At 35.5% G+C, this 27,668-nt stretch overlaps 1 protein-coding gene and 1 long non-coding RNA gene across 3 annotated transcripts in view; one reads left to right on the top strand and one right to left on the bottom strand.

The window, feature by feature from the left end:
- The window catches only part of VWA8 (von Willebrand factor A domain containing 8), a 353,299-nt gene that overhangs the window by 93,871 nt on the left and 231,760 nt on the right, over nt 1-27,668 (top strand). For both annotated transcript variants that reach the window (XM_077855526.1, XM_077855527.1), the window contains 2 exons: nt 21,940-22,100; nt 24,088-24,201. In XM_077855526.1, coding sequence (XP_077711652.1) covers nt 21,940-22,100; nt 24,088-24,201 — 275 coding nt within the window. The remainder of the gene's footprint in view (nt 1-21,939; nt 22,101-24,087; nt 24,202-27,668) is intronic.
- The window catches only part of LOC144287998 (uncharacterized), a 236,382-nt gene that overhangs the window by 82,597 nt on the left and 126,117 nt on the right, over nt 1-27,668 (bottom strand). The window lies entirely within an intron of this gene.

The raw sequence follows: 27,668 nt of genomic DNA, 5'->3' as shown, positions 1-27,668 counted from the left end.
AAACAGCACCAGAGCTGAGATATCTTTCTTTTGTTAAAGTACTGGTTGGATAAAAGCCAAGTCAACTCCAATAAGAATTTTAAGAACAAATGAGTTCCTGGGACTTTTAATGAGAATAATCACTATTGAAAACATATTGAAATCTTAGAGTCATTTTGATTTTTTAGCTAAGTTTTTCTTCCTATAGCTAAACTCAAACCAAATCCTTTTCTCTATCTTCCATTTTATCTACAATTTCTACTTCTTCCTGTTTAACCGAACACAGTGGAAAGTATCTTTCTTTCTTTCATTCTTTCTTCTTTGTTTTCACTACTCTATGTCTTGGATTTATTTACTCACTTCTTGTCTTTGCCTTGACTTTGGATTTTTCTCTCATCAAGATTTTCAGATAACTGTATTCATTTAAATGGTTAATATTCAACCTTGGAGGCAGACTTTCTATGATTTTATGTAGCTCATCTTGTCTTCTTGACTTCTTATTTCGCTACCATGTGTCATCCTTCCTCTCTTCTTTGTATTTGTTCTTTTCTCACTAGACTGACCTTCATTAGGCTACCTTAGAATTTATTTACTTCAGCTCCTTCAAATTTCTTGTATTACAAAATATATTTTTAGAAAACAATGTATGTCATCGTCACTTGAGAACTTTAAAATGGTTGACGTGAGCAATCCTTTTCAAGTCTCAGGCTTACTAAGGTTCCTATCTCGTGTCTTCTTCAGATTCTCCTTGTTGATGATGTTGCTTTGTTTCCTATCTCCTTTGTATAGAATGTGCTTTAAAATTTATTGCAGTCTATCAAAGTATAAAATTTGGTGCATATAAAAATTTCAAGGTCAGGAGGATAAAATTTCCCTTCTAATTTGAAGGAACATTTTTATTCAATAGGATTTCATATTTCTTGCCTGGAATGTCAGAGTTGTGCTACAAGGACCAATAACTATAACGTTTGTCATAATTTCATAGATAAGTTAGAGTGCATTATAATTATGCATTGTATGGGTTAGTTACCTCAGTAAATTTCATCAGGGTACTAATAAGCAGGTGGCAGTTGCACACACAGGGAATTTTACAAATTAAATTGTAAAGCCACAAACTACAACCTTACTCCAACAAGTTGCTTCATAAATAAACTTTATTGGAAACAACAGAGTGTAGGTGGCTCTCTGTAATATATGACCATTATTGGAAAAGGTTACTCAAATTTATGCTCAACTAATTTTAAAGTCACCATTGTGATTATTGCCTATACATTTCATCATTTATTACATTTCTTCATTTTAAAAATAAATAATGAATACAATTCATATATATCAAAATTGTTTATTTCATTTTTTCAGTTTAAAAATGAATAATGAATACAATTCATATATATCAAAATCATTTTTAGGTAGCTGATATAATTTCTTTCCTTACCACATTTTAAAGATTTTCATATAGTGCTTGTGCTTTATTTTTAAAATAAAAATGCCACAAGCTTTGTTATCCATATTTTGCAGCTTTAAGGAAATGAAGTGATAACGTCTCTAATTATTTGAATGCACACTCACTTCACACCTCAAATACACAGAAAAGCTAGTTGTTTCATAGAAGTTATATAAAGAAGCAGTTTTAGAGCACTAGCTAATTACTTCAGTAAAAGCCAGTCTCTTGTCACTTTAACAAGAAAAAAATATCTATTAAATATATAATTTAAGCAATAGGTTGAATCAGAAGATGTGGTAATATAATGGGAGGGTTTTGTGAACATTTCTAAAAACAACCTATGGCTGTTATTTAGAACCGAATATATACTCTTTTCTTTTGGAGATTTAATTCAGGATGTATTTAGAAAACAACTCATTTCTATTCTCTAGTTAGCTTGAACTGAATGTTTATGCACATTCTGTTACTGTCTTCCCATTTCTTTTATGGACACTTACGGGCTTTTTTTTAAGGAGCATCAAACAAATGAGTGAAATTACTCTATAACAAGGTTGATAAATTCTCTCTTGAAAGGGCTGGGTCATAAATATTTTTGTCTTTGTGGACCAGGTGGACCCTGTTGAAACAAGTCGACTCTGCTGTTGCAGGATAAAAGCAGCCACAGGCAACACATGAATGAATGAGTGTGGCTGTGTTCCACCTTGGCACAGTTTTGGTGGTTTTTGTTTTTCTTCTTTTAATTAAGAGGGTTTTTGTTGTTGTTGTTGTTTTTAATTGAGTGCAATTCACATATAGTAAAGTTCAGTCCATTTTGATAAACACATTTGGTTGTATAACCACTATCTCAATTGAGATAATGGGATGTTTCCATCAGCTCAAAAAATTCCCTTGTGCCTTTTTGTAGCCACCCCCTCCCTGCCACTGGCAACCAGTAATCTGTTTCCTCTACCTATTTTGTCTTTTCCACAATGGATTTAAGCAGCCTTTGGAGTCTGGTTTCTTTCGCTTGCATAATGCATTTGCACTTCATCCACATTGTTGGGTGTTTTAGTATTTGTTCTTTTTAATTGCTCAGAATCTTATCACATTTTTATTGGTATTTATGTCAGCACTTCTGTGTGTTCCTGTAACAGTAGCTTTCTTTCTGGTGCTCAGCCCTTCTCACCTTGGTTATCAACACTAACTTTCTAGGCTTCCCACCTGTTTGCAGCCTGGGTTTTTCCCAACCCATCCTTCCAACACAATTTTGTTCTTTGTCATTTTCCCCCTGCTTTAAGCCTTTGACTCAGCTTCTAATAGTTTGGAGGATACTATTCAAATTCTGTTGCCTGGCACACCACTTTTTAAATTTGGCCCCTCCAAGCCTCTCATAGCTAGGTTTGAGGCTTCAACCATAGGGCTAACATTCACCTTTTAACTCCAGCCATCAAAAATGGCTCGTGGTCTCTTCAGCATGACTTGCTGTGTGAGGCAGCTATGCTTTCTTGCCCTGCTCGTGCTATATGAACCTCCTTCTCCTGTGGACCCGATCATTTACTCTTCACAGTTTAGCTCCATTGCTGCTATCTCTCTGTTTTTTGTTATGTCCCCAATTTGATTTATATGTACTCCCTCTGCCTTTCACTGGCTCTTCAATCTGTGGTTCTGTGCTGTAATAATACCGTATCTGATTTAGTCTAACATGCCATCAATTATAAGACACACCATTATTTTGTGTCTCGCTGAGAAGGTAGTGCAGCAAATTAAATTATGACATGACTTTATCAGTTAGCATTTTTATTTTATTCGTAATGGAAGAACTCTTTTAGACTTAATTTAGATCATGTATCGCTTGTGCATGCAGAAAAAAGAAAGTAAAACTGCGATAAATGGTGGAAGCATTTTCAAAACTCCTTTACCTTCAGAGACTGACTCTTCTAAAGCATTTTTTGGTTCAGGTGTAGATGTGTATGTTGTTTCACATAATATTCTCCTCACCCTCTGTGCTTTGTCAGGAACAGAATGCTCTTCCATTGTTTCCAGGATATTCTTCCAAACTACTGATAGCCATTTGAATTTTGATACTGATACTTTCTTGATTTTAACAGGGGGTTGACTGAAATGTTTTAAGGCAATAGCTATGACTCCTATTTTCCCGAGTGGTCTTTAATTTATTGACTAAAACATGAATGGATATAGTTGTCCTTTTTTTTTTTGCCCACAAACATATAAAAACTGAGTTCAGAAATGGGCAGAGAATAATTCACTGGCTAGCAGCTGTTGTGAGATTCTGTCCACTGAAGATGCATCCTGATTTCAGGGATATAGAAACGTAAAAAAGTGTTTATGTTGGAATTGATGGAATTTAGCTATTTGCCTGTCCCATCATTTGCAAGCTCCTAGGGGGTAGGAGCAGCATGTAGGAACATGGCATATAGTAGTTGTCAGGATGAAAGTGAAACTTGCAAATTCTATATCCTCTGTGAATTTTGTAATAAACTATAAGGGCAGTTGTCTTTTCATAGTGATCTTCCTCATCCTTCTTCATTGTCTTAGCCTATTATTCCCTCATATGGACAGACCAGAGTTTATCCAACCAGTCTCCTATATATGGACAATTAGTTTATTCCCATTGTTTTGTAATTACACACAAATTTGCAGTGAGTGACCTTGTGCACATGTGTTTTTATATCATTAGAAGTGTATTTTCAGGACTCATTCCTAAAAGTGAGATTGTGAGGTTGATAGATAAATGCATGGGTAGTTTTGTTAGGAATTGCCAAATTTTCCTTTATAAACATGATACCATTTTGCTTTCCCATCAATAATGCCAACAGACAGGGATACCAAGCTTTTTAATGTTTGCCAGTTTAATACTTCAAAATAGTATCTAAGAGTAGTTTTAATTGACATTTCTTACATTAGGAAAGAATCATTTCTAATTTTAAGGAACATTATGGCTTTTCTTGCTAAATTATCTTTTTTTTTTTTTTTTTTGCCCATTTTTCTATTGAGTTTTTGGTCCTTTTTCCCATCTGTTTTTGAGTTCTTAATGTATTAGTCATTTTGCTCTCTGTGATATATGCTGCTTCTATTTTCTCTCTGCATCAGTTGTCCTTTGCCTTTATCTCTGAATAAGGTTTTTTTTGCTTCATAGAATTAAAAAAAGATTTTTGTAGCCTAATTTATTAATATTTTGTTTTATTACCTCTAGCTTTTGAGTCATGGTAGACAGTCTTTCCTTATAACCAGGTTACGAAGGAATTCACTCATGCCTTTTTCAACTTCTAGATTGAACTCTCTCCAGTCCTCACACATAGCACCTTCTGTTTCACAGCCAGCAACAGATCACTGAGTCTTCCCTGTGCTGCCCTCCCTGTGTCTCTCTGACCACAGTTGGGAAAGGTCCTGCAGCTTTACAGACTCATGTTTTAAGATTGGGCCCACATGGGTAATCCAGAATAACCTCCTCTTCTCAAGGTCCTTAATTTAGTGACATCTGCAAAATTTCCTGTGTCATGCAGAGTAACACTTTCACAGGCTCATGGACGTCTTTATAAGAGCATGTTTCTGCCTACCACCCTGACCATTTTGGATCACCTCACTGGAAAGCATTGCCATTCATATTTGAGTTACAAATAAAGCACACCTGCATCAGCCTATATAGTTTTTTTTTTTTTTTATAGTTTTCATATCGATAGTGATTCTCTCTGTAGCTACAAGCACCCGACTTCATCATTATATTTTTTGGTGTAGTTGTGACTATGTATTTGTTGAAGTTATGTAGTATTTTTATAACAAGTTATTTTCCCTGTACTAAAGTTTAGGCATTATCCTATATTTTTATTTGAAATAATGTGTATAGGTGCATTGTATTACCTGTGGATTTTTTCAAGCTTATAAAGCAAATGTTACAAGGTATTGTTTATAAAATGGGTGTATGGGGCCCAATATAATTGAGAGCCAGTGGGCTAGACCATAGCACAGTGCTTGGCATGAAGAAGATGCTCAGGAAATATGTACCATCTTAGAGGTTGGGGTAAATCTAAAAATATTCTAAGGTGGAATGACTTATTTTTATGTATGTCAGGTATAGCTATGATTATTCAGACATTGTTCTCATTCTCCCCATAAAACCATTCAAGAGCTTCTCTATTTATAGTGTTCTGAAATGTAGAAAAAGCGAGAGAATTATTTAGATCAACTTCTGATTTCTGAGAACAAGTTCTTATAGGATAAAGCAGGAGACTATTTTGAGACAAATTCATTTCAGTTCTAGAATTGTAATTTCCTATGTATTTCCAGTATTTTTCCAAAATAAAGTTTCGTGATGATTTAATACTTTTTCTGCAGCCTCTTTGAAGTAATCAAAGTTATTTACCAAAAGTTAACCAATGAGTTACTCTAAAATATGCCAGTAAAGTGGAATTTCCTGACTTTCAAAATTAAGGATGAGAAAGGTTAAGTGCCAGAGTTTATACCTCAAATTAGCCAAAGCTTGTACAATAGTTTCTAGCTTATTAATTTTCAAGCCCCCCCCCCCTTTTTTTTTTGCCTGCTAATTGTACATCTTTAAAAACAATAAGCAGTGGACAATGAGGCTCACTCTGAGATAAGAAGGAACTGGGTCGAGGCCCTACTACCATCTGTTTTTATTTGAAATGCTTTGCTTCACATCAGCGTGATCTACTTTAGCCTGCTAGTGTTGTCACATCAGTTTGTTTTTTAGTCTTGGTCTGTTTTTCTACTTGCTAGCTTTTTAAAAACAACATAATGAAATGGGGGAATTTAAAAAAATTCATGGTTATCTTCAACTGATAGAAATCCATCTCAACAGTGTGTTATTTTTATAACTGAAGCTTTCTGAAATGTATCTTAGGTTCTCATTTTGACAGAGGCATAGTCAAAAGTCGAATGTAATGACACTTGCAGTATTTTACATTAAGCTCACAACTCGAACTACTTGGAGTGTGTATATGACAGGACATAGCACAGAGTTATGTATTGAAAAGTCAAGATACTGCTGGTTTAACTTGATCATCTTTTAAACATATATTGTAAAAAATGAAAAGTGTGTTAAAATTTAACTGCACAATTATAAAGTTTCATTTAGAAAAAATAGCCTTATGTTGCACAAATTTGCCACTTAAAAGACAATAGATTTTATATTTGCTTTTTAAAAAAGTATCCAAATTTGATATTCAAATCTTTTATAATATTTTTGAACTATGCACTAGACTTCTTATTTAATTGAAACCATGTACTTCTTAGTAATAGACAAAATCTTTTGTATTATCTTAACAAATTTAGTTATCATGAGGTATTTATTAGATTTCTAAAAACACAGTAGGAGGCCTTTGGTCATGTGTATAAAAATAAACATTACGATTAAACCAAATCCATTAGCCCAGGGAAGAAAACAAGTGACCAAGGAATCCTACCAAATAAGGAACTGTAGCCTGAAAGGTATTTCATTTACCATCCTTGGTGATGCAAAAACATGGGATCTGTAAACTTGAAGAAGGAAAGATTTTCAAATTTGGGGATTCTCTGTGGAATAGCTCCAAATTTAAGGACACTGTGTAATGAAGTCCAGTACTATTGGTAAGAACACATTGTTATACTTGATCATCTCTGTTAGTTAGTACTTTTGTTTTAAATGTACTTTGAAGTAATCTTGATTAGGAATCTTAGGAGAATTTTTTTTCTTTTTATTTTTTTATTTGACTATAGTTGACACAATGTTATATAGTGTCAGGTGTACAGTAGTGATTCAGCTTCTCTATGTCTTGTGCTAAGCTCACCAGGAGTGTAGCTACCATCTGTCACCATACAGTGCTATTCCAATATCATTGACTATGTTTCCTATGCTACTACTAATTTCTGGCTATTTTATATCTGCAACTTTACCAAATTCATTTATCACTTCTAATAGTTTTTTTTTTTTTTTTTGGTGGAGTCTTTAGGGTTTTCTATGTATAGTATTATTTCATCTGCAAATAGTGATAGTTCTTCTTTATCAATATGGATACCTCTTCTTTTTTTTTGTCTGAGTGCTGTGGCTCAATACTCATACTATGTTGAATAAAAGTGGTAAGACTGGAAGTCCTTGTCTTGTTCCTCATCTTAGAGGAAAAGCTCTCAGTTTTTTACCATGGAGCACGATGTTTGCTGTGAGTTTTTCATATATGGTCTTTATTATGTAGAGGTATATTTCCTCTAAATGTACATTTTTTGAGAGTTTTTAGCATGAACAGATGTTGAATTTTGTCAAACCCTTTTTCTGCATCCATTGAGATGATAGTGATTTTTATCCGTCATCTTGTTACTGTGATGTATGTATCATGTGGATTGATTTGCAAATATTAAACTATCCTTGCACCCCTGGAATAAATTCCACTTGATCAGGGTGAGGGTGAGCGATCCATTGAAAGTATTGTTGGATATTGGCCTGTAGTTTTCCCTTTTTGTGGTGTCTTTGTATGGTTTTGGTATCAGGGTAGTTTTAGTGTCATGGAATGTATTTAGAAGTTTTTCTTCCTCTTCCATTTTTTGGGATAGTTTGAGAAGAATGGGCACTAATTCTTCTTTAAATGTTTGGTAGAGGCAGCCCCGGTGGTGCAGCGGTTTAGCGCCACCTGCAGTCCGGGGTGTGATCCTGGAGACCCGGGATCGGGTCCTACATTGGGCTCTTTGAGTGGAGCCTGTTTCTCCCTCTGCCTGTGTTTCTGCCTCTCTCTCTGTGTCTCTCATAAATAAAATCTTAAAAAAAAATAAATGTTTGGTAGAATTCACCTGTGAATCCATCTGGTCCTGGATCATTATTTTTTGGTAGTTCTTGATTACCAAATTTGGTAATTGATTACCAATTTTTGTTACTAGTAATTGGTCTGTTCAGATTTTTCTATTTCTTTCTGATTCTGTTTTGGAAGATTGTATGTTTCTAGGAATTTGTCCATTTCTTCTAGGTTGTCCAATTTGTTGACATATATTTTTCATAGTGAATACTATAATCCTTTGTATTTCTGTGGTGTCAGTTGTTACTTTTCTCTTGAGTCCTTTCTTTTTTTCTTGATGAATCTGGCTAAGGGCTTACCAATTTTGTTTATCTTTTCAAAGAATCAGCTCTTGCTTTCATTGATTTTTTTTCTATTTTTATTTATTTTTGGTCTCTGTGTCATTAATTTCTGATCTGATCTTTGTTATCTCCTTTCTCCTACTCACTATGGGTTCATCTGTTCTTCTTTGTCTAGTTCATTTAGGTGTGTAAAGTTAGATTGTTTGAGTTTTTTCTTGTTTCTTGAGGTAAGTCCATATTGCTATGTATTTCCTTTAGAACTGTTTTTGCAATTTTGGACCATTATATTTTCATTTTCATTTGTCTTCATGTACTTTTTTATATTTTTGATTTCTTCGTCGGCCCATTGGTTATTTAGAATTGTTTAGCCTCCACATGTTTGTGTTTTTCCCAGTTTTCTTCTTATGATTGGTTTCTAGTTTCATACTGTTGTGGTCAGAAAAGATTCATGTTATGATTTCAGTCTTCTTACATTTATTGAGGCTTGTTTTATGGCCTAACGTGATCTGTTTTGAAGAATGTCACATGTACACTTGTAAAGAATGTGTCAGGTGTTGTTTTTGAGTGGAATGTTCTGTATGTATCTGTTAAGCTCTTTTGGTGTAATGTGTCATCTGTAGACACTGTTGCCTTATTGATTTTCCTTACATCCATTGATGTAAGTTGGGTGTTAAAGTCCTCTACTATTAGTGTGTTACCATTAATTTCTCCCTTTGTATTCAGTAATATTTGCTTGATGTATTTAGGTGCTCTAGGGTTGGATGCAGAGATATTTATAATTGTTACATCCTCTTGTTGGAGTGATCCCTTTGTAATTTTATAATGCCCTTTTTAACTCTTGTTACAGTCTTTGTTTTAAAATCTATTTTGGGGATCCCTGGGTGGCGCAGCGGTTTAGCGCCTGCCTTTGGCCCAGGGCACGATCCTGGAGACCCGGGATCGAATCCCACGTCGGGCTCCCGGTGCATGGAGCCTGCTTCTCCCTCTGCCTATGTCTCTGCCTCTCTCTCTCTCTCTGTGACTATCATAAATAAATAAAAATTAAAAAAAAAATAAAATCTATTTTGTCTGGTATAAGTATTGCTACTCTGGCTTTTTTTTTTTTTTTCCTCATGTCTGTTTTCATGGCAAATGTTTTTCCATCCCTTCACTTTATTTTGTTCATATCTTCATGTCTGAGGTGTGTTTTCTATAGGCAGTATATAAATGGATTTTTAAAAAAATATGTTGTGCCACCCTGTGTCTTTTGAATGGAGCATTTAGGCCATTTTAGTAGTTGAAAGTAGTTATTGATAGATACGTACTAATTGCCATTTTGTTCATTGTTTTCTCGTCATTTTTGTAGTTCTCTGTTCCTCTCTTACACTTTCTTTGTGATTGATGAGTTTCTGTAGTACGGTGTTTGGATTTCTTCCCCTTTATTTTTTTGTATATGTTACAGATTTTGAGTTTGTGGTTACCCTGAGGTTCATTTATAACATCCTAAATATATAGCAGTCTATTTTAAGTTGATGGTCATTTAATCTCAAATACACTCTTAAAAAAATCCTTTTTTATTTGCTCCTTCATGTTTCCTGTATGGGCTGTTACACATTATGTCTTTTTAATCATAATTTTCTTATGTCAAATTATGGCCACTTGTTTTCTACCTTTAAGCTCTTAGAGCAATCTTTTAAGGGGCCTTAGTATTTTATAGTCAATCAAAGATCATGGCAAGAATGAGGAGTTTGCTAGAGAATAATGAGATTAGTGATGATGTTATATATCTATATTCTTTTTATGAGGAATATGTCAAAAAAGAAAAGAAAGATAAAACTTTGGTTTGATTTTGAAATTCACAATTTTTGTATGTACAGCGTATTTTGCAAGTGTTTTATTCTTGGAAATAAAAAGTAAATATATCCTCAGCTTTATTGTCTAGATGCCTTTAGTGATTCCAAAATGCCTTGTTTTTCTGTTTTTCCCCTATTAAAAAAACACAATTACTCAGGATCCAAACCACTTTCTGAATGTGTAGAACTTTATTGCTGTTTACAAGCTGGTCTCATAATAGAAACAGGGCTTTCTGAGGTATCTGACATGAAAGCCATTTGATTAAGCCATAGAGACAGTCAAAAAGGACAGCAAAGGGAAGGGTATTCTTTAACAGATTTCATTTAGTGCCTCTGGGGATTTAGAGTTGAAGTAGCTTGGAATTCAAGGTGGTACAAGTCACATTCCTGATTTTATACTCTATGGACTACTGTTAAGATATTAACAATCTAAAGAAGATCTTTGACCATTCCCAGCTCCTGTGATGCTTCTTGTCTTCCCTTAAACTCTTCTGGAATTAGGTAGCTATGGGCAGGCAGCCTCTGCAGAGGAAAGGAGTGATGCCCATTATGCCCTCATCTAGGTGAGAAGAAGGTGAGCAAGGTGAGGTTGACCTGCTTCCTCTACCAGCCTATTTCTTTAATCTTAGCAAGCCTCTTTCTGTGCTGCTTCAGGCAGGAGGCTCCACATTTATCCTTAATGACCCTCCTTGAATCCATCCACTCTCCCCTATCTCCCACCTAATGAAAAAGTGTTTGGCACCCCGCTGCACAGTGTCTGCCATGGGGATCAATTCAGAGAAAGCAGTTTTAGTTTTGTCAGGAAAGTGCCGAAGGGGACACATTAGACTGAGCAAAAGTGTTGTTAAGTAATTCAGCTTTGACACACTTCTTAGCCTTCTCCTATCTAACCTAACCCCGCAGCCAGTCAGTAGTCTAGCATCATTTACTTTTTATAGGATCTACTATAGCTATGAATATCTCTAGTAGCTCTAACCCGATATTTCTAGACCCATTGTTGAGAATTTGGTGGAAAATATATTTGGCATATGGAACCTTACTTGGGATTTTTAAGAACACACATCAGTTATGTTGGTTGAGTATCTGTAGATATTTCTTTCTCTCTCAGTTTCCCTTTTGTTTTGGTAAGAACATTGAAGTTCTACTCCCTTAGTAAATATCAATTAATGTAATACTGTAGTCATCATGCTTTACATTGTATCCTCAGATCCTATTCATCTTTTTTTCCAAAGATTTTATTTATTTTTTTGAGAGAGAGAAAGAGCATGAATGGATGACTGACAGGGAGCCTGACATGGGGCTCAATCCCAAGACCCTGAGATCATGACTTGAGCTGAAGGCAAATGCTTAACTGACTGAGCCACCCAGTCACCCTGATGTTATATATCATATACCTGAAAGTTTGTACCATTTTACCAATTTTTCCTTATTTCCCTTCTCCCAGGCCCTGATAACCAAACCACCTTTCCATTCTCTGTTTCTAAGAATTTGACTTTTTTTTTTTAATTCTACATGTAAGTGATACCAGAGAGTATTTATTTTTCTTTGTCTGGCTTATTTCATTTAGCATAATGCTCTCATGGCCCATCCATGTTGTCACAAATGGCAGGGCTTCTTGCTTTCTCATGGCTGAATAATACACCATTATATGTATAGAAAACATGCTCTCTTTATCCATCCATCCATAGATGGACATTTAGGTTGTTTCCTTTATCTTGACTCTTGTGAATAATGTTGCAGTGAACACAGGAGTACAGATAATCTCTTAATATCCTGTTTTCATTTTCTTTGGATATATACCTAGAAGTGGGATTGCTGAATCACATGGTAGTTGTATTTTGAATATTTTGAGGAACCTTCATACTGTTTCCATAGTGGCTATACCAATTTATTTTCCCACTAATAGTGCACAAGTGCTCCCTCTTCTCCACATCTTTACCATTTGTTATCTCTTGTCTTTTTGATAATAGCAGGTCTGAGGTAATCTCATTGTGGTTTGATTTGCATTTCTGGATGATTAGTGATGCTGAGCATCTTTTCTTGTACCTATTGGCTGTTTAGAAGAATTTCTGCTTAGATCCCTATATTTATTTTTTTTTTAAGATTTTATTTATTTTTTCACAAAAGACACACAGAGAGAGGCAGAGACATAGGTAGAGGGAGAAGCAGGCTCCATTTAGGGAGCCCGATGTGGGACTCGATCCTGGGACTCTGGGATCACACCCTGAGCCCAAGGCAGACATTCAACTGCTGAGCCACTCAGGCGTCCCAAGATCCCTATATTTAAATCAGATTGTTTTATTTTGTTTTCCTGTGGAGTTGTATGAGTTTTTATATATTTTGGATATTAACCCCTTATCAAATATATGATTTATAAATATTTTTTCTCATTAATAAGTTCCCTTTTCATTTTGTTGGTTTTCTATTTTTTTTTGTTTTGTTTGTTTTTTTAAGATTTATTTATTTATTTATTCTTGAGAGACACACACAGAGAGACATAGGCAGATGGGGGAGCAGACTCCCTGTGGGGAGCCTGATGTGGGATTTGATTCCAGGACCCTGGGATCACGACCCGAGCCAAAGGCAGACACTCAACCACTGTGCCACCCAGGTGCCCCCATTTTGTTGCAGAAACCTTTTCTTTTTAGTTTGATGTAGTCCTACTAGTTTATTTTTGGGTTTATTCCCTTTGCTTTCGGTCACATTCGAAAAAATCCAAGACCAATGTCAAGGAACTTACTGTCTATATTTTCTTCTATGAGCTTTGTGGTTTCAGGTCTTAACATTCAAGTCTTCAATCCATTGTGAATTGATTTTTTTATGAATGGTGTAAGATAGAGGTCCAGTTTCGTGTTTTTGTATATGGTTCTACTGTCTTCCTCATACCATTTATTGAAGAAAATATCCTTTCCCCAGTGTATATTCTTCACTCTCTTGTCATAAATTTCTTCATGATGTGTGTGGGTTTACTTCTGAGGTCCCTATTATATTCCATTGATCTATGTGTCTGTTTTTATGCCAGTATCATAGTTTTTAATTCTATGGCTTTGTGATGTTGTCTGAAATCAGGAAATGTGATGCCTCCACCTTTGTTCTTTCTCAAAACCTTTTGGCTCTTCAGTGCTTTTTGTGGTTCCATACAAGTTTTAGGATTGTTTGCTGCATTTCTGTGAAGTATGCCATTGGAGTTTTGATAGGGATTATATTGAATCTGTAGATTGCTTTAGGCTTTGGAACATTATGACAATACTAATTCTTTCAGCTTATAAGCCTGGAATACCTTTCCATTTATTTGTGTCTTCTTCACTTCCATTCATTAATATCTTATAGTTTTCAGTTTATTTATTTGTTTTAAAATTTATCTCTTGGTGAAAACATTAAAATTATACACTCAATTGTAGATATTTAATTTGTAAATATTAAACAGATATAGATATTTAATTAGAATATGTTGCATCCCATAATCTATTCTCTAAACAATAGTAGAAGTAAATCAGATCATGACATTTCCTTGCTTAGAATCTGTCAATAGCTTCCTGTCATAGATAGAATAAAGTTAAGAACTCTGTACCTTGGCTTATGAGCCCTCCATTAATGCTTTTCAACCTTGGCTGCCTATTAGAACCACCCAAGGAACTCTGAAAAACTTCCAGTGTCCAGGTCCTATCACCAGACTGTCTGAAGTAACTGGTTAGAATTTTTGACAAAAGCTGGTTGGTAATTCTACAGGCAGCCAGGGTTGAGAACCACTGCCCAGGGTTGGGAGGCCTGCCTCTCGAGCCTTCTCTCTCCCTGCTGGATGACCCTTTGCTGATTATGCTTCAGCCTCACTGGGTACTTTCAGTCCCTTAAATCTGGCTAGCTTCTGCTTTTGGGCTTTTGGACAGGCTGTTGCCTAAGCCTCAAATACTCTAACCTCCAATGTTTGCATGGCCTCTCGTCTGTCAAATTACAACCTAAATATACTGAGAGAAAGCATCCATGGCCCACCAAGTCTTTAGCTATCACATTCCCCAATATTTTCTGTATAGCATTGACCCGCTACGTGATCCTTTTTCTTAGTCATGTCTCCTCCCTCTCTTCCTTCCTTCTTGTCCTCTCCTTTCCTTTGTCTGTTTTTGTTCTCTTCCCTCTGTAATGTAGAGATCGTGTTTATCTCTTCCACTGCTGTATCCTCAACACCTGGAACAGTGGCTTAATGAGCGGATAAATAATTTTGAAAAATTTACATTATTTTTAAAAGACCAGCTCAAATCTGACCTTTGTCAACTTTTCTTTGCATAGGTTCCTTCCATATTACCTTTTCTTTAAATCCTAGAACAAGAATTTCTTCTGTCATATAGCATTGTCACATGATTTCTATTGGGTGTCCTGAGCTGTTAACTTAGACTTATTGTTAAATGTTGATGTATTTGTATTTTTTTTCTTTATTTGTTCCTAATCCAGCTGTTATTTATCAAGTACCCACTAGGTGCCACACATCTCATTTAATTCTAAAGATATTTTCCTCACAGCATCCATTTATTGTATTATAAGGAAGTGGCAGATTTGGTGTCGAAACCCTGCTTTGCTTCTACTGTACCTGCTATTTCCATGTGGCTGACCAGAAGGGTTTTGAGCCTGGCTAAATGAGGCCAAATACCATATCTGTTCTTTTTACTGAATACTGAACTGCTTATTCATACTTAACAATGCCCTTGATTTTATATATTATCACTTCCTTTTAAAAAGACAGATATCATTGCAAATATTTAAGCAGAATTGATTGTAATTTTCTCACGTGTTCTTCTAATAACGTCATATGCTTGTGATAAAATGCAGCAGAGTTTGTGCTACCATTTGAATAAAATGTGATTCTTTAGTTTGTGTGTTGCTGGGGTTCCATTCAGTGATACCTGCTATTTACCTTTCTTTTTGAAAGGCTTCTCACCTTCTTTTATATACTTTGTTGTCCATGAACATTTCTGCACAAGCTTTAATAAGTTGGCTTATTACAATATTGCTATCCTTAGGTTGTGGCTTTTGTTGTGGGCAATAGAATCCATCCTGACCATCTAATACTGAAAGGGTCTTATCACTGGGTGTTAAGTAGCTTACAGAATTTCTGGGAGAGATGGGGAATAGTGTGTAGATTTTGTCAGTTAGAAATGACAGAGCCAAGAGAGTTTCAGCTGTGGCTGTTCTAAAAGAACAAGTCCCTTGAAGCTGGCTGCCACCTCACTCTCATTGCTCACTGACACTTTTTTCCGTTCCCAGTTGTGTGTATGTGAGAATACTTAGAGAACCTGGGTCACCTACAGAACTTCAGTTGCAAAGCATCTAAGAAATAATGTTTCTAGTTTCCTAACCTCTATAGTATCAGAAGGGTGTTTGATTGGGTATCTTCACTGAGTACATAGGACATTTTTTTTTACACTGACCTTGACTTATGTTTTATTTTGCAACTTTATTAAGATCTGCTTTTGTTGGGTCAGTTGTTAGTGAAACAGTGGGTTTGACTTTTTTGACTTTTAGTAAAAAGAATTTTGTTCTGTGTTCATAGAATGAGTCTTTAGTCAAAGCAGATCATCTTGAATAGAACCCATTGGTTATAACGAAGAGAGTTATAAATGGTTCAAAATCAGCTTTTTCCCATCTGTAGCAGAGTCACTTAAGGCAATCATGTTAGGCTCGTAAGGCCATCATTGTATACATCATTGTATACATAAAGGAAGCACTGTATATATAAAGGAAGCATTTTTTTTATACGGGTGGCAGGTTAAAAATAGTTCTTTATGAGAAGAATGTGGAGGAGAAGCATGGAAGAGTTTACAGATAATTTTATAATATGTAAAATGAGAAGCTTCTTTAAGATCAAACATAAATGACACTGAGGAATGTTGGCAGCATGCCTTACATTCTGTTCACGGAGCATGCTTAGACTGTAAATAATGGCTTCATTTCTATTCTGGGACCTAAAAATTATTAACATTCTGTGTTTATACAATATTTATGCAGTATTCTGCTGCTAATAGGTATGGACATAATTAATCCCTTATTTCAAAATTGATGGCTTACACCAGTTAGCCTTGGTGTATTCCTTGATTCACTTAAATCCCAGATTTTCTTAGTATTTATGATCTACTGGCAGGATATTTTTTGGCAGGATATTTTTGCTTATTTGAGCAAAACTTGTTTGAGATAGACCTGGAAAGCCCACAGAATGTCAGCTAGTTTCTTTTGGGAGAAAAAAAAGTCATTAATAATACCTACATATCCAAAAAAAATTAAATGCCCACAGTGTATATTTTTATTTCAGAATTAAGAAGAAAGTGAAGGATCTTTTAATCTTTTACACATGCATACAAACATATTTTTAAACGACAATGGAAACTACCTATATTTGGGGGCATTTTGGAGAGTGGTCGTACCATACTCACTACTTTCTCACTCTTCTCAAAGAACTTGATAAATAGTGTTCGTGGAGGTCAGCCTGAGAGGTGTGTAATTGGTACATTCCTATATTGACTCTACCATACATCCACGTACTGATTCATCCAAACTAGCTCTTTCACTGTTGAATTTCATTTACTGAAATTTGTTGCTCTGTTTGTTATAATAATACCTTTGAGGACAACCCAGCTCCTCTGCTTATTAGCATGTGTTCTTGTTTGGGTAAGCAGACCTCTTAAGTTATCTCATCTGCAAAATGAAGGCAATAATTATACTTATCTCTTAGAGTTATAAGAATTACATGAGTTAATTTATATAAAGTACTTGGCACTTAGTGAGCTCTCCATAAGTATTAATGGCTATAATTATTGTTACTATTTTTAACTCCTTAACACACTGTACTTTATATGATGACCTGACCCATGGAACAAATTTTTCTCTATATCATCATCAAAAAGTATAGTGCTGCATTTTTTTTTTTTTTTTTGGTGTCAGTGCTGTGGTTGTTGCGACTTACATAACTTTTTTATTTCTCTCTTTTTTTGTGTGTTAGATTTAAAAAGATTAGATTCACATTTTAAATTCTTCTTCTAATATGTTTTTTGTGTATTATCTTTACTTTTCTTCATTTCATCTTCCCTTGTTTAGTTTTCTTTATTCACTTATTTCAAATTTTATAACATTGTATTATACATATTTTTGTAAGCCAACTAAAGTACTTCCTGAAATTTTTCTGGGTTCATATATGTGGTGGAAATGCATATGTTTACATACTTTATATAGTTTTTGATATCCTCCATTTACTATAATAATAAAAATTGTCCACCAGAAAAATTATATATGCTTTATGCTGTAAAATTTTACTTTCTTATTAATATTTATATTTAAAGAGATGTAGTTCAGATTTCTTTATATATACTAAAAACTCACTGTAATATTTTCATTTATCTTTCTGAATGATACCATGCCTTAGAAAACGAATCCTAGTCTTATTCTAGTCCCTTGACACACAAGGGACTTATTGAACTTATTTCATAAAACTAATGACTTACATCCAAGTTTCGCAAGGAAATGTCAGAAAAATTAACGTATATCATTCAAAGGTACTAAGAACCTGCAAGGTATACAATGGCTTTAGGGTTCAGATCTATGTTTTCTGATACATTTCACGCAGCCATGCTTCTCATTTTAATAGGACTTTTTTTTTTTCAGTAGAGTTCCTCCTTTGCAAATCAAAAGAGCAAAATTGCAAAAAATGAAAATAAAACAGTAAAATAAAATTCCAAATGACACTGAATTTTAAGAGATATCTGGATATTTTCCAGGGATCTGAATGAGAAGGTGAGGTGTTCAAGATTAGACAATGGTAGCTGTAAAGGAACTGGATTTCATGTCCTGTTGTTTTAAAATTTTTAAGGAAATACAGAAAGAGGAAATGGTTTGGGCTCTATGATATCATTAGTACTATTTTTATTCTCTTAAGTTCAAAAGCTTCAGGGATAAGAAAAATATATGCAAAAATTGGGACATTCATCTTTTTTGAATTTAATTAGCGTACTTTCAAAATAATCATATGGATTAAGCACACTCTTTTAAATTTTTCCTTCTCCTTGCTTTAAGGATGCATGTGTAGGCAGGAAGAGTAAAGACATGATATATTTTTAACAGTTTCATAATACAGTATATGTTTAAATAAATACAGATGTTACAACAGTTTTATAGTACTAAAATCCAAATATTCTATAGATGGAAATGCTATTACTTTATTTTAAAGATTAGCTTATTATGAAATTAATTCATATAACTGACCCATTCAGACTATACTGAAAAAATTTTGTCAATAATTAGGTTTGATTAGGTTCAGTTGCACAAAAGTTCAGTTTCATTTTGGTATTCTTACACTGTCTCACAATCAAAAATAATTTCTGATTTTAATTAATATTATGGAAAGTGGAGGGTAATTATCTCTTTAAGGAAAAGCTGGAATCTTCATCTTTTCTCCAAGTACAGGATTTTAATTATGAAAGCTAGCAACTTGTATTATTAAAGGGAATGCTTCTTTCTTTTTCTCAGGAGGGTTTTTATTTTAATGTGAAGACATACTAGAAGTGAAGAATGGCTCTTTTTTGCCATGATAGTATGAGAGAGTTTAGGTGGTAAAACTGGATTGAGTTAGTCTTCTAAGAAATGCCAAGTGTTTTCCATTTTTTACTCCTGCGAGGATTGAAGAAAGGGAGAATATTTCTGGTCTGTAGTTGTGGTTGGCGTTAGCAGCGCTGGCGATCTGTTAGTTCTTGTGTAGCAACAAATAATCATGCTTCGCTTCAGTCAGAAGAAGGGAGGCTCTAGCTGCTAGGTTGGAAAAGGAGCCCTGTGTACTGGTTGTCTTTTTCATCATTTTTACTAGTAAATATTGACTCATTTGAATGAAGCAACTATTGTAGACAGTATGTGAATTAACAAGATATGCAAGTATTTTGGAATCATCACCAAATGAAGTACTGCTTTTCCATAGTGTGCACAGAACAGTGATTCAGGATGTCTTGGTATGAGAGTAAGGAATTTTCTCTGTTGAAATTAAAAAAAAAAAAATGTTGCCAGTTGCTAGCCTCAGCTCCTTACAAGTCCGAGCCTCTCATGCCAGAGTCGTATTCCTCATCTTTTTTTTTCCTGGGCCCACACAAGACTCAAGAGCTAAAATGGGTCAGGATACCATATATTTTCAATGTGAAGCTGGCATTTTCAAAATTAACACCCATCCATTTCTTTAAAATATGGTATCAGTGGGATGCTTTATTCGTGTTACCTCCTCTCTGAATACCAGTAGGAATACCTAAAGGAAATAAGTTTTACTCTTTCTTCTTTTTTCTTCATTTTTTTCCACTTTTTAATTTGTAGTACTTTGTTATACATTCATATATCCTTGTGTAATCTTATAATTCCTACTAGAATAAGAGAGGGATATAAATAAATAGGATGACACAAAATTTCACATTGAGTTTATAATGTTTCTTTTTTAATGCAGTGTTTCCCTGCTGGGTGGCATTTAATTTATCATCTATGTAATTAATGTCTAATAAAGTACAAGTAGTAAGCCCCACGTTGAATCAATTGAACCCAGATCTTGGGCCTATGCTTATGTATTTTCCAAAAGTTCCCCCAGCTATTTCTGATATGTATCTTTGATTTAGAACTATTGTGTTGAAGCATGTTTTCTGTTTTCTTTATTCTCTAGAACAATACATGATATAGCTCTATAATAAATATTTTTCTGAGATAATTAGTACCAAGAGTTTTAACTTTATCAATTTGTATATTAATTTATATTAATTTTTAAAAAGTTCTGTGTATTTGGTTGTTTTTCATAATTTAGTTATGAAAATGATCACAAACATTTATTTTGATTTGTCCTATTTTTCTTACACAGTGATAACCTTTCCTGTGCTTTTAGCTTTTTTTTTTTTTTTTTTTTAAGGATTTTATTTGAGAGAGCATGAGCAGACGGAGGGAGTCTGGTCAGTGGAGACTCTGAGCAGGGAGCCTAATGTGGGGCTCGATCCCAGGACCCTGGGATCATGACCTGAGCCGAAGACAGATGCTTAACTGACTGAGCCATCCAGGCACCCCTCCTTTTCTCTCCTTATGCAGCATACCCATGAATAGGAATGAGTTCCTCCTCACCATAAACTATCTCAGTCAACACTGATAATGGTGCTCAATATGGTATTGACTATGGCATGTATCATTGGCAGCTAAGAATGCCATGCTCATATAGTTTGCATAGAATTTAAAATTCGTAGTTAAAAAAGTAAATAAAATTAACGAGTTAAGCCAAATTTTGATAATGTGTCAAAGCCAGACCTTTAAAGCTATGGGGACTTGGTGAGACTATTATTATTCTCAAGTGTCTTTATGATTCAACATAAGCCTATTCATACTTCCTAAGTCAGTACTTCCTTGATAGTGAGAAAATGGAAATAATTGAGACTTACATTTTAATCTTGATTTCAATGTAGATCTGTTGCCATTGTGAATATAAACAAATTTCTTAGTTTTCTGTCTTCTTAAAACTGGAATTGGATATCAAAGAATTTACAAAAGACTAAAATTTTCAATAAAATTGATTGCAGAAATTGAGATTTTGGTATAAGTTGCACAAAAGTTCTCTGAAGCCGATAATGGAAAACAAACTATTATTTTCATCATTAATACATGTAAGAAAAACCTGTTAGTATTATATGGAACCCCAAATATTTTAAAGTATATATTTTTATGCCACTGCTATTAATAGTTTGCTTAAATCTATTACACTGTTTTAGCACTAACACATTGTGTGTGTGCTTTAAAAAATTGCTTGTAACTGCTATGCTATTGTTTGCCAATTCCTGTACCTCAACTGATGACTGTCCTCCTCAGTTTCCTCCATTTTCAAACCTCTTCAAATATACTGAGTCATTGTGATGGGCACCTAGCATAACCTCTCAGGAGAATTCAGCTGCAAGAAAATGGAACAGAATTGATAAGCATCTCCCCCATTGAGTTTGTATGGCCTCTAATTCTTTTTTTTTCTTTTTTTTTTTAATGGCCTCTAATTCTTAAAAAGGAACTCACACATTTTGGTCCCAGCAAAAATAAAGCTGGCTGAATAAAACTACATTACTGTCAAGTGGCAGTGACTACCATCATGTGTATAAATTTCAAATGAACAATTAAAGGGAGGGGGAAAATGCTAAATAATAAGGAAGGGGGGAAGCCCTTCCTCTTGCTATATTATGTGGATGAGTAACAGGAAAAACCTCAAATGACCAAGAAAATTATTCTCTTTGGTGAATTGGAGAAGATGACTTTCTAGTTGTATGGAATGTATGCTCAGAGAGGTAACTATAAAGCTAAATAAACTACCATCCACAGGCGCCTGGGTGGCTCAGTCACTTAAATATCTGCCTACAGCTCAAGTCATGGTCTCAGGGTCCTGGGATGTAATTAAGGCATCAGATCCTGAGATCGAGCCCCTCATCAGGATCCTCGGCTGGCTGGCCTGCTTCTCCCTCTGTTCTCTGCTTGTGTTCTCTTTTGCTCTCTCTCTCTCTCTCTCTCCCCAATAAATAAATAAAGTCTTACAAAAAAACCCTACCATCCCTCTCTTAAAAATTAATTCTGCATTTTCTTTGGTGATTGGTGGGGCTTGGTTTCAGGATATGACAGCACGTGACCTGCTCCAGCAGAGATACACTCTTCCCAATGGAGATACTGCTTGGCGGTCCTCACCCCTTGTGAATGCTGCCCTGGAAGGAAAGTTGGTCCTCTTGGATGGCATTCACCGGGTCAACGTGGGCACGCTTGCTGTATTGCAAAGGTTTGTATGAGTCATCCACACAAAAAAACACACCATGTAAACAGTAGGTGTGGAACTCTTGTCAGTTTTTTCTAAACTGGGTCGTGTAGATCACGAGAAACTTATCTTCTGTTTCCAGCCAGAACGGCAGATATTTTTATAATCGTAAACACAACACAGTAAAACTTCAAATAATGAACATTTGGGGAAAAAAACACTGCCTGCCATAGCAAAATTCTCTGCGTAAGAGTTGGAAAAAGAAAACTTTTAGGTAGTAATTTTGAAAGACTTCGTACATGCTGATAGGTACACACAAGTAAGTCATACAGCTAACACTTCTTACAATTTGTCAGTTACAGCTTCACTGTGTTCAAACACCTTATGAATCATAGATCTAAATTATTGGTTGATCCTGTTGGAATTATTTTGAGAGAGAAAGTATATTTCCTTATATAAAATGGGTAATGGAGGGGTGCCAGGTGGCTCAGTTGGATAGGTGTCTGCCCTCAGCTCCAGTCATGATCTCAGGGTCCTGGGATTGAGCCCTGTGTCCAGCTCCCTGCTCAGCAGGGACTCTGCTTCTCCCTCTCTCTCTGCCCCTCCCTTTTGCTCATGCTCTCTCTCTCTCTCTCTCTCTCTCTAATAAATAAAATCTTAAAAAAATAAAATATGTAATGGATGATGATATTTTATATAGACTAAAAATCTCACTCTGTGTTTATAAACTCAAACATTTGTGTAATTGTTTCCTTATTTCAGTTTGGGTGGGGAAAGCAAGCCACTGCTTGTCAGGTTCTCAGCCTTGGAATCACCTTGTGGGGATGGGGCTTAAAAATCACTGATGCCTGAGCTCCATGTTCTCAAATTCAGATACAAGCGATCCAGGATGAGTCCTGTACACTGGCATTTTTAAACCCTTCCCAGAAGATTCTAATGTGCTGCCAAGATTAAGAACAACTTCAGTAACCATTTGTCTTATATTAGGTGTTTAATTTTCACAGCGATACCATGAGGTTGATATGACTGCCCTAATTTTATAAAAGAGAAAAGTGTAGAGAGATGGAGTAGTAGTTATCCTCTTCCCCAGTCATTCCTCTAATGAGGTACAGAGCTGGATTTGAACACAGATTTGACTGCCTCACTGCCCATGTTCCCAACCCCTGCATTTCTTTCTTTCTTTTTTTTTTTTTTTTATTCATGAGAGAGAGAGAGAGAGGCAGAGATGCAAGCAGAGGGAGAAGCAGGCTCCATGCAGGAAGCCTGACATGGGACTTGATCCCGGGTCTCCAGGATCACACCCTGGGCTGAAGGCAGGCGCTAAACCACTGAGCCACCTGGGGATCCCCCAGCCCCTGCATTATACAGTCTTCCCTCTCCTCAGTGCATACTGAGTGGAGGTCATGGTGGGGGGACTGTAATGTGGGCATAAGGAGACTCAGCGGTTGGTGTAAAATCTAGATATAGTGCTATTTGAGCCCTCTGACATCTGGAAGACAATGCTCTCTGTGCTGTGGATGGTCAGGTCACCATCATGGTTGGTATATGAAATAGCACCAGTTATTTCATTATAACAATTTTTGATATGTTAAAACCTTTAATTCCAGAAACAGAAGTGTGTTGGTAATACTCTCCCTTAAGGAGTTACAATAGACTCAGAGTATGTACCACCTGCCTTGTTGATTTAATATGCACCTCATGGTTATCCTGAGTCACTCATTCAGCTACTTCTTTTCATCTCCTTCCTCCTTCCCATTTCCAGCTCCTCTTCAATCCTCCTCCTCACTGTCCACATCTAGTAACCATGACTACTGCTCTCCAGGATAGACACCAGTAGTTTTGCCAAGTATAATAGCACCGGCCAGCTTGAAATTTCAACAGATGCATCAAACAAAATTGTTAGACTCAATTGTAATAATAGACAGGATTAAAATGTGAACTGATTCTACCTCTAGTGACTTCAGCCTTCAAGACAGATGAATTTGTTCCCTGACTTTCCTCTCTCCCTTAGGTTGATCCACGATCGGGAGCTAAGCCTCTACGATGGCTCCAGGCTGCTGAGAGAAGACAGGTACATGCGTTTAAAGGAAGAGCTGCAACTGTCTGACGAGCAGCTACAGAAGAGGTAATGTTGGGTGCATTGTCCTCATTCTTGTTGTCAGGTATGCCTTCTTTTTATTCTTCTAAACCTAGGGTCAAGCCGAGCAAACTTTAAATCATTTAATAAGTTGGCATCCTGAGCATGCTCATAATCTGGCATTTCTTACAACTTGAGTTTGTCGTCCAAGACGTGCTCTATACTCTAAGCCTTACTTTTGTTTCTGTTTCAACACTTCATGAGAACATTAACTCTGAGAAGGTAATCTTCCCTTTATTGTCCTAGCAACTCGGTTTTGGCCCTATACTTTGTATCCCTTCAGGAAAAAAAAAAAACCCTCATAGTTCTCATAATTTACTGGGCCCTCCCTCCTAGGAAGTGATCACTTATTACTGAGGTAAAACCACCTGACGCAGGATTACCTTTTGTGGCTTATTTACTTATTCCTACCAAAAATGTCCCAACCAAATGTTATGCAGGAGGCTTGATTGCATCTCAGATCAGGAAATAAAATGGAAACAGCTAGAAAAGATACTTTGTGACAATTGGGAAAGTTTAAATATGGACTATGTACACTACATGATATTGAGTAAAAATTCATAGGTATCATAATGGTATTCAGGTTTTGAAGGAGAATATTCCTTCATTCCTAGGAGATGTGCACTGAGTTAAGGGGTAATGTAAAAAGAGATCAACAACTTCTTTCCAGATGATTCACGGTGAAAAAAAAAGATATGTACGTGTGTGTACATGTATACAATACACAGAAAGAGAGAAAGAGCAAGTGAGAATGAGAACGCAAGGTGGTAAAATCTCAATAATTGGGGAAATCTAGGTGAAGGATATATGGGTATTCATATTCTATTCTTTCAAATTTTCAATGTGTTTGAAAAATTGCAAAATATTTCTTCTAGCTACATACTACTTTCCTTTGAGGACGTTTGGAATATATGTTTTCTGTCTCCTTACATTTTCATAGATATTTTGACATAATTAGAGATTGTTAACTTGGCAAATACCTAGTCACCTAATTGAATCTTATTTAATTGAAGCTTCTCCTCCCCACAAAGGGCTTGCTGACGTATTTTAAACATTAAAATTTTACAAATGATAATTATGTGTATTTCTTACTGTGTTTATGGTTTATGGAAAGTTTTGTTTAAAAATTTCCTTGGAATTTTTTTATAGAAAGGAAATATTAAATTCCTTACATCTCTGTATAAGTTATTTAAAAATTCACTTAATTATACACAGCTATTTATGCTTCTGGGATACACATCATCAAATTCCTCTAGCCCAGTAAACAGTTTGGTTGATTGTCTAGGGAGAGAAGTTCTAAAGATCCTTCTCACTTCATACCTTTAATTTATAACAGTCAGCTTTTGTACAGTATTTGAATATGAACCACCACCCATCAGGGAACAGTTTATGTTTTCAGGGAGATGAATCAAAGCAGTTAGGCAGTAGCTCTCAGCAAGCCTCCTTGTCAGGCTCTTTTGGACTTCAGGAGCATTGTATTTGTAGTCAGATGTCCAGGAAATGACAGCGCCTCTTCCCTGAGAAGCACCCAAGTTCTCCCTAATAGTCACAAGAGGTTTTACAAATGAAAACAATTTCAGGAACAGAGTGGCCCTAAGCATCGTGTTGCAATTTTGGCTTACATTGGTTAGTAGTACCTCCTCCTCAAAGTGTTCCATCTTCATCACTATTGAAATTCATCACTCCCATGAATACAAACCAGGTTCAGTTAGTTCTGTTTCTAGAAGTCATTCCGAGTAGATGGAAACGAGTCGTAAGGGCATTGCTTGGTTTCCTTCACTTATTTTTTATTTTCGTTTGAATTTTGTATCATTGTTAAACGTGCATGAAACTTGGGCCAGATAGCTTTTTCAAGGCTTTTTGTGAAACATACCAGTCCTCTGTCATCTGTCCTCAGACACTTTCCCATTTCCCACAGCCCGGACACTACTTTCAGCTTCAAGCTATTTTTTTCAGGTACTTACCTCCTTATCACTAAATAATATACTTTTTTTTTTTTAAAGGATAGTTGACATATAATGCTTAGTTGTCATATAATGCTTAGTTTCAGGTGTACAGTAGTGATTCAACAAGTTTATACATTATGCTATGCTTACCACAAGTGTAGCTACCCTGCCCCCATACATCACATTACTATATCATAATATGCTTTCATTGATATTTCTTGATTTATTTTTCAATGTTAGGAATTATTGGTTTCTTACTATGCAGAATTAAAGTTTAGCTCTTTTTATCATCCTTCTTCCCACTACATAAACATACATCCCATCTCTCATTCTTCCTGAGTAGTCATGGAATAATTTTCTTTAGAACTTCACTCAATGTCCACATGATGATCACAGCATAAGGACTGTACAGTAGCTGAGACATTTGGTAAACTACAGTCGTTTTTCCTTTCTTAACATACGTTTTGTTTTTTGTAAAGTTAGTGATTGCATACATATGAAGAGAGGCAGATACAGAGATAAATAATTATAATGCATCTTTTAAATGTTAGAACAGAGATCTCTGCAGTAATGCTATGGGAACACAGAAGAGAAAGTGACCCTGTTTTCTGTGTATTTATCACTTTTTTACCCCAGACACTTCCCTTCTTGTCTAAATCTCCTCTCAGCATGTTCAGGCACATCAGGCTTTTATCAGTTTCATCTTTGCCCCATAGAAACATTCCAGCCAGCCCTGCTCTGGACCTGCTGCCCTTCATATTTGTAGCACACATGTCATGCTAGATCTCTGTCTACTCCGACTTTCCCATTTCCTCTGATCTCTGTTTCTGCATCTTTCATCAGGTTAGATGTTGAACCTATTGGACTGAAATTCTAATTTTCTGTTCTTTCTTACGTTCTGTCAATTTGTCAGGTCTTCACTGACTTCTCAGAGGCAAGATGTCTTAACAGTTGATTCTTCTCTGTCTGAAATATTTCTACCAGTTGAAAGCCTAATTCCTTTCCTTATTAGTATTCCTCCTTCTTTTGCCTGAGAAACACATTCTTTTCTTATGATTGTACACAGATTTTTCTCTATTTTGTTGCTAAACAGTCATGTTATAGAATCTGCTTTACTCTGATTGTTAGTAAATTTATCTTTTCCTGGCTAAACCTGATTTAATTTTGTGGCCTATTTTTGGCTTTCCAAGAATAAATATATTTTCTTTTAGGGTTATAATATGTTATGTTAGGGAAGAATAGAGTAAGTTTATGACAGTTGACAGTATCTCTTTCAGTGCTGTGTTTATTAGTTGAGAGCTGATGGCTTACCCAAAAGGACATAGCTTAGCATAAAGTGGGAAATGTGTAATCCTTGAGGAAGTTAATTTATTTCTTGAGTTGTTCTTATAATATGACCAACTGTCATGCATGGGTTGATCCTATGTGCTCTGCATATCTAATAGGTCACTCTTGGCATTAGCATTTGAACTATAAATTAGGAACCCATCATCTGAATCACCTATCCTT

The sequence above is a fragment of the Canis aureus genome, chromosome 17 (assembly GCF_053574225.1).
Source record: "Canis aureus isolate CA01 chromosome 17, VMU_Caureus_v.1.0, whole genome shotgun sequence".
NCBI classification, from domain to species: Eukaryota; Metazoa; Chordata; class Mammalia; order Carnivora; family Canidae; genus Canis; species Canis aureus.
This window is presented reverse-complemented; position numbering and strand designations above follow the sequence as displayed.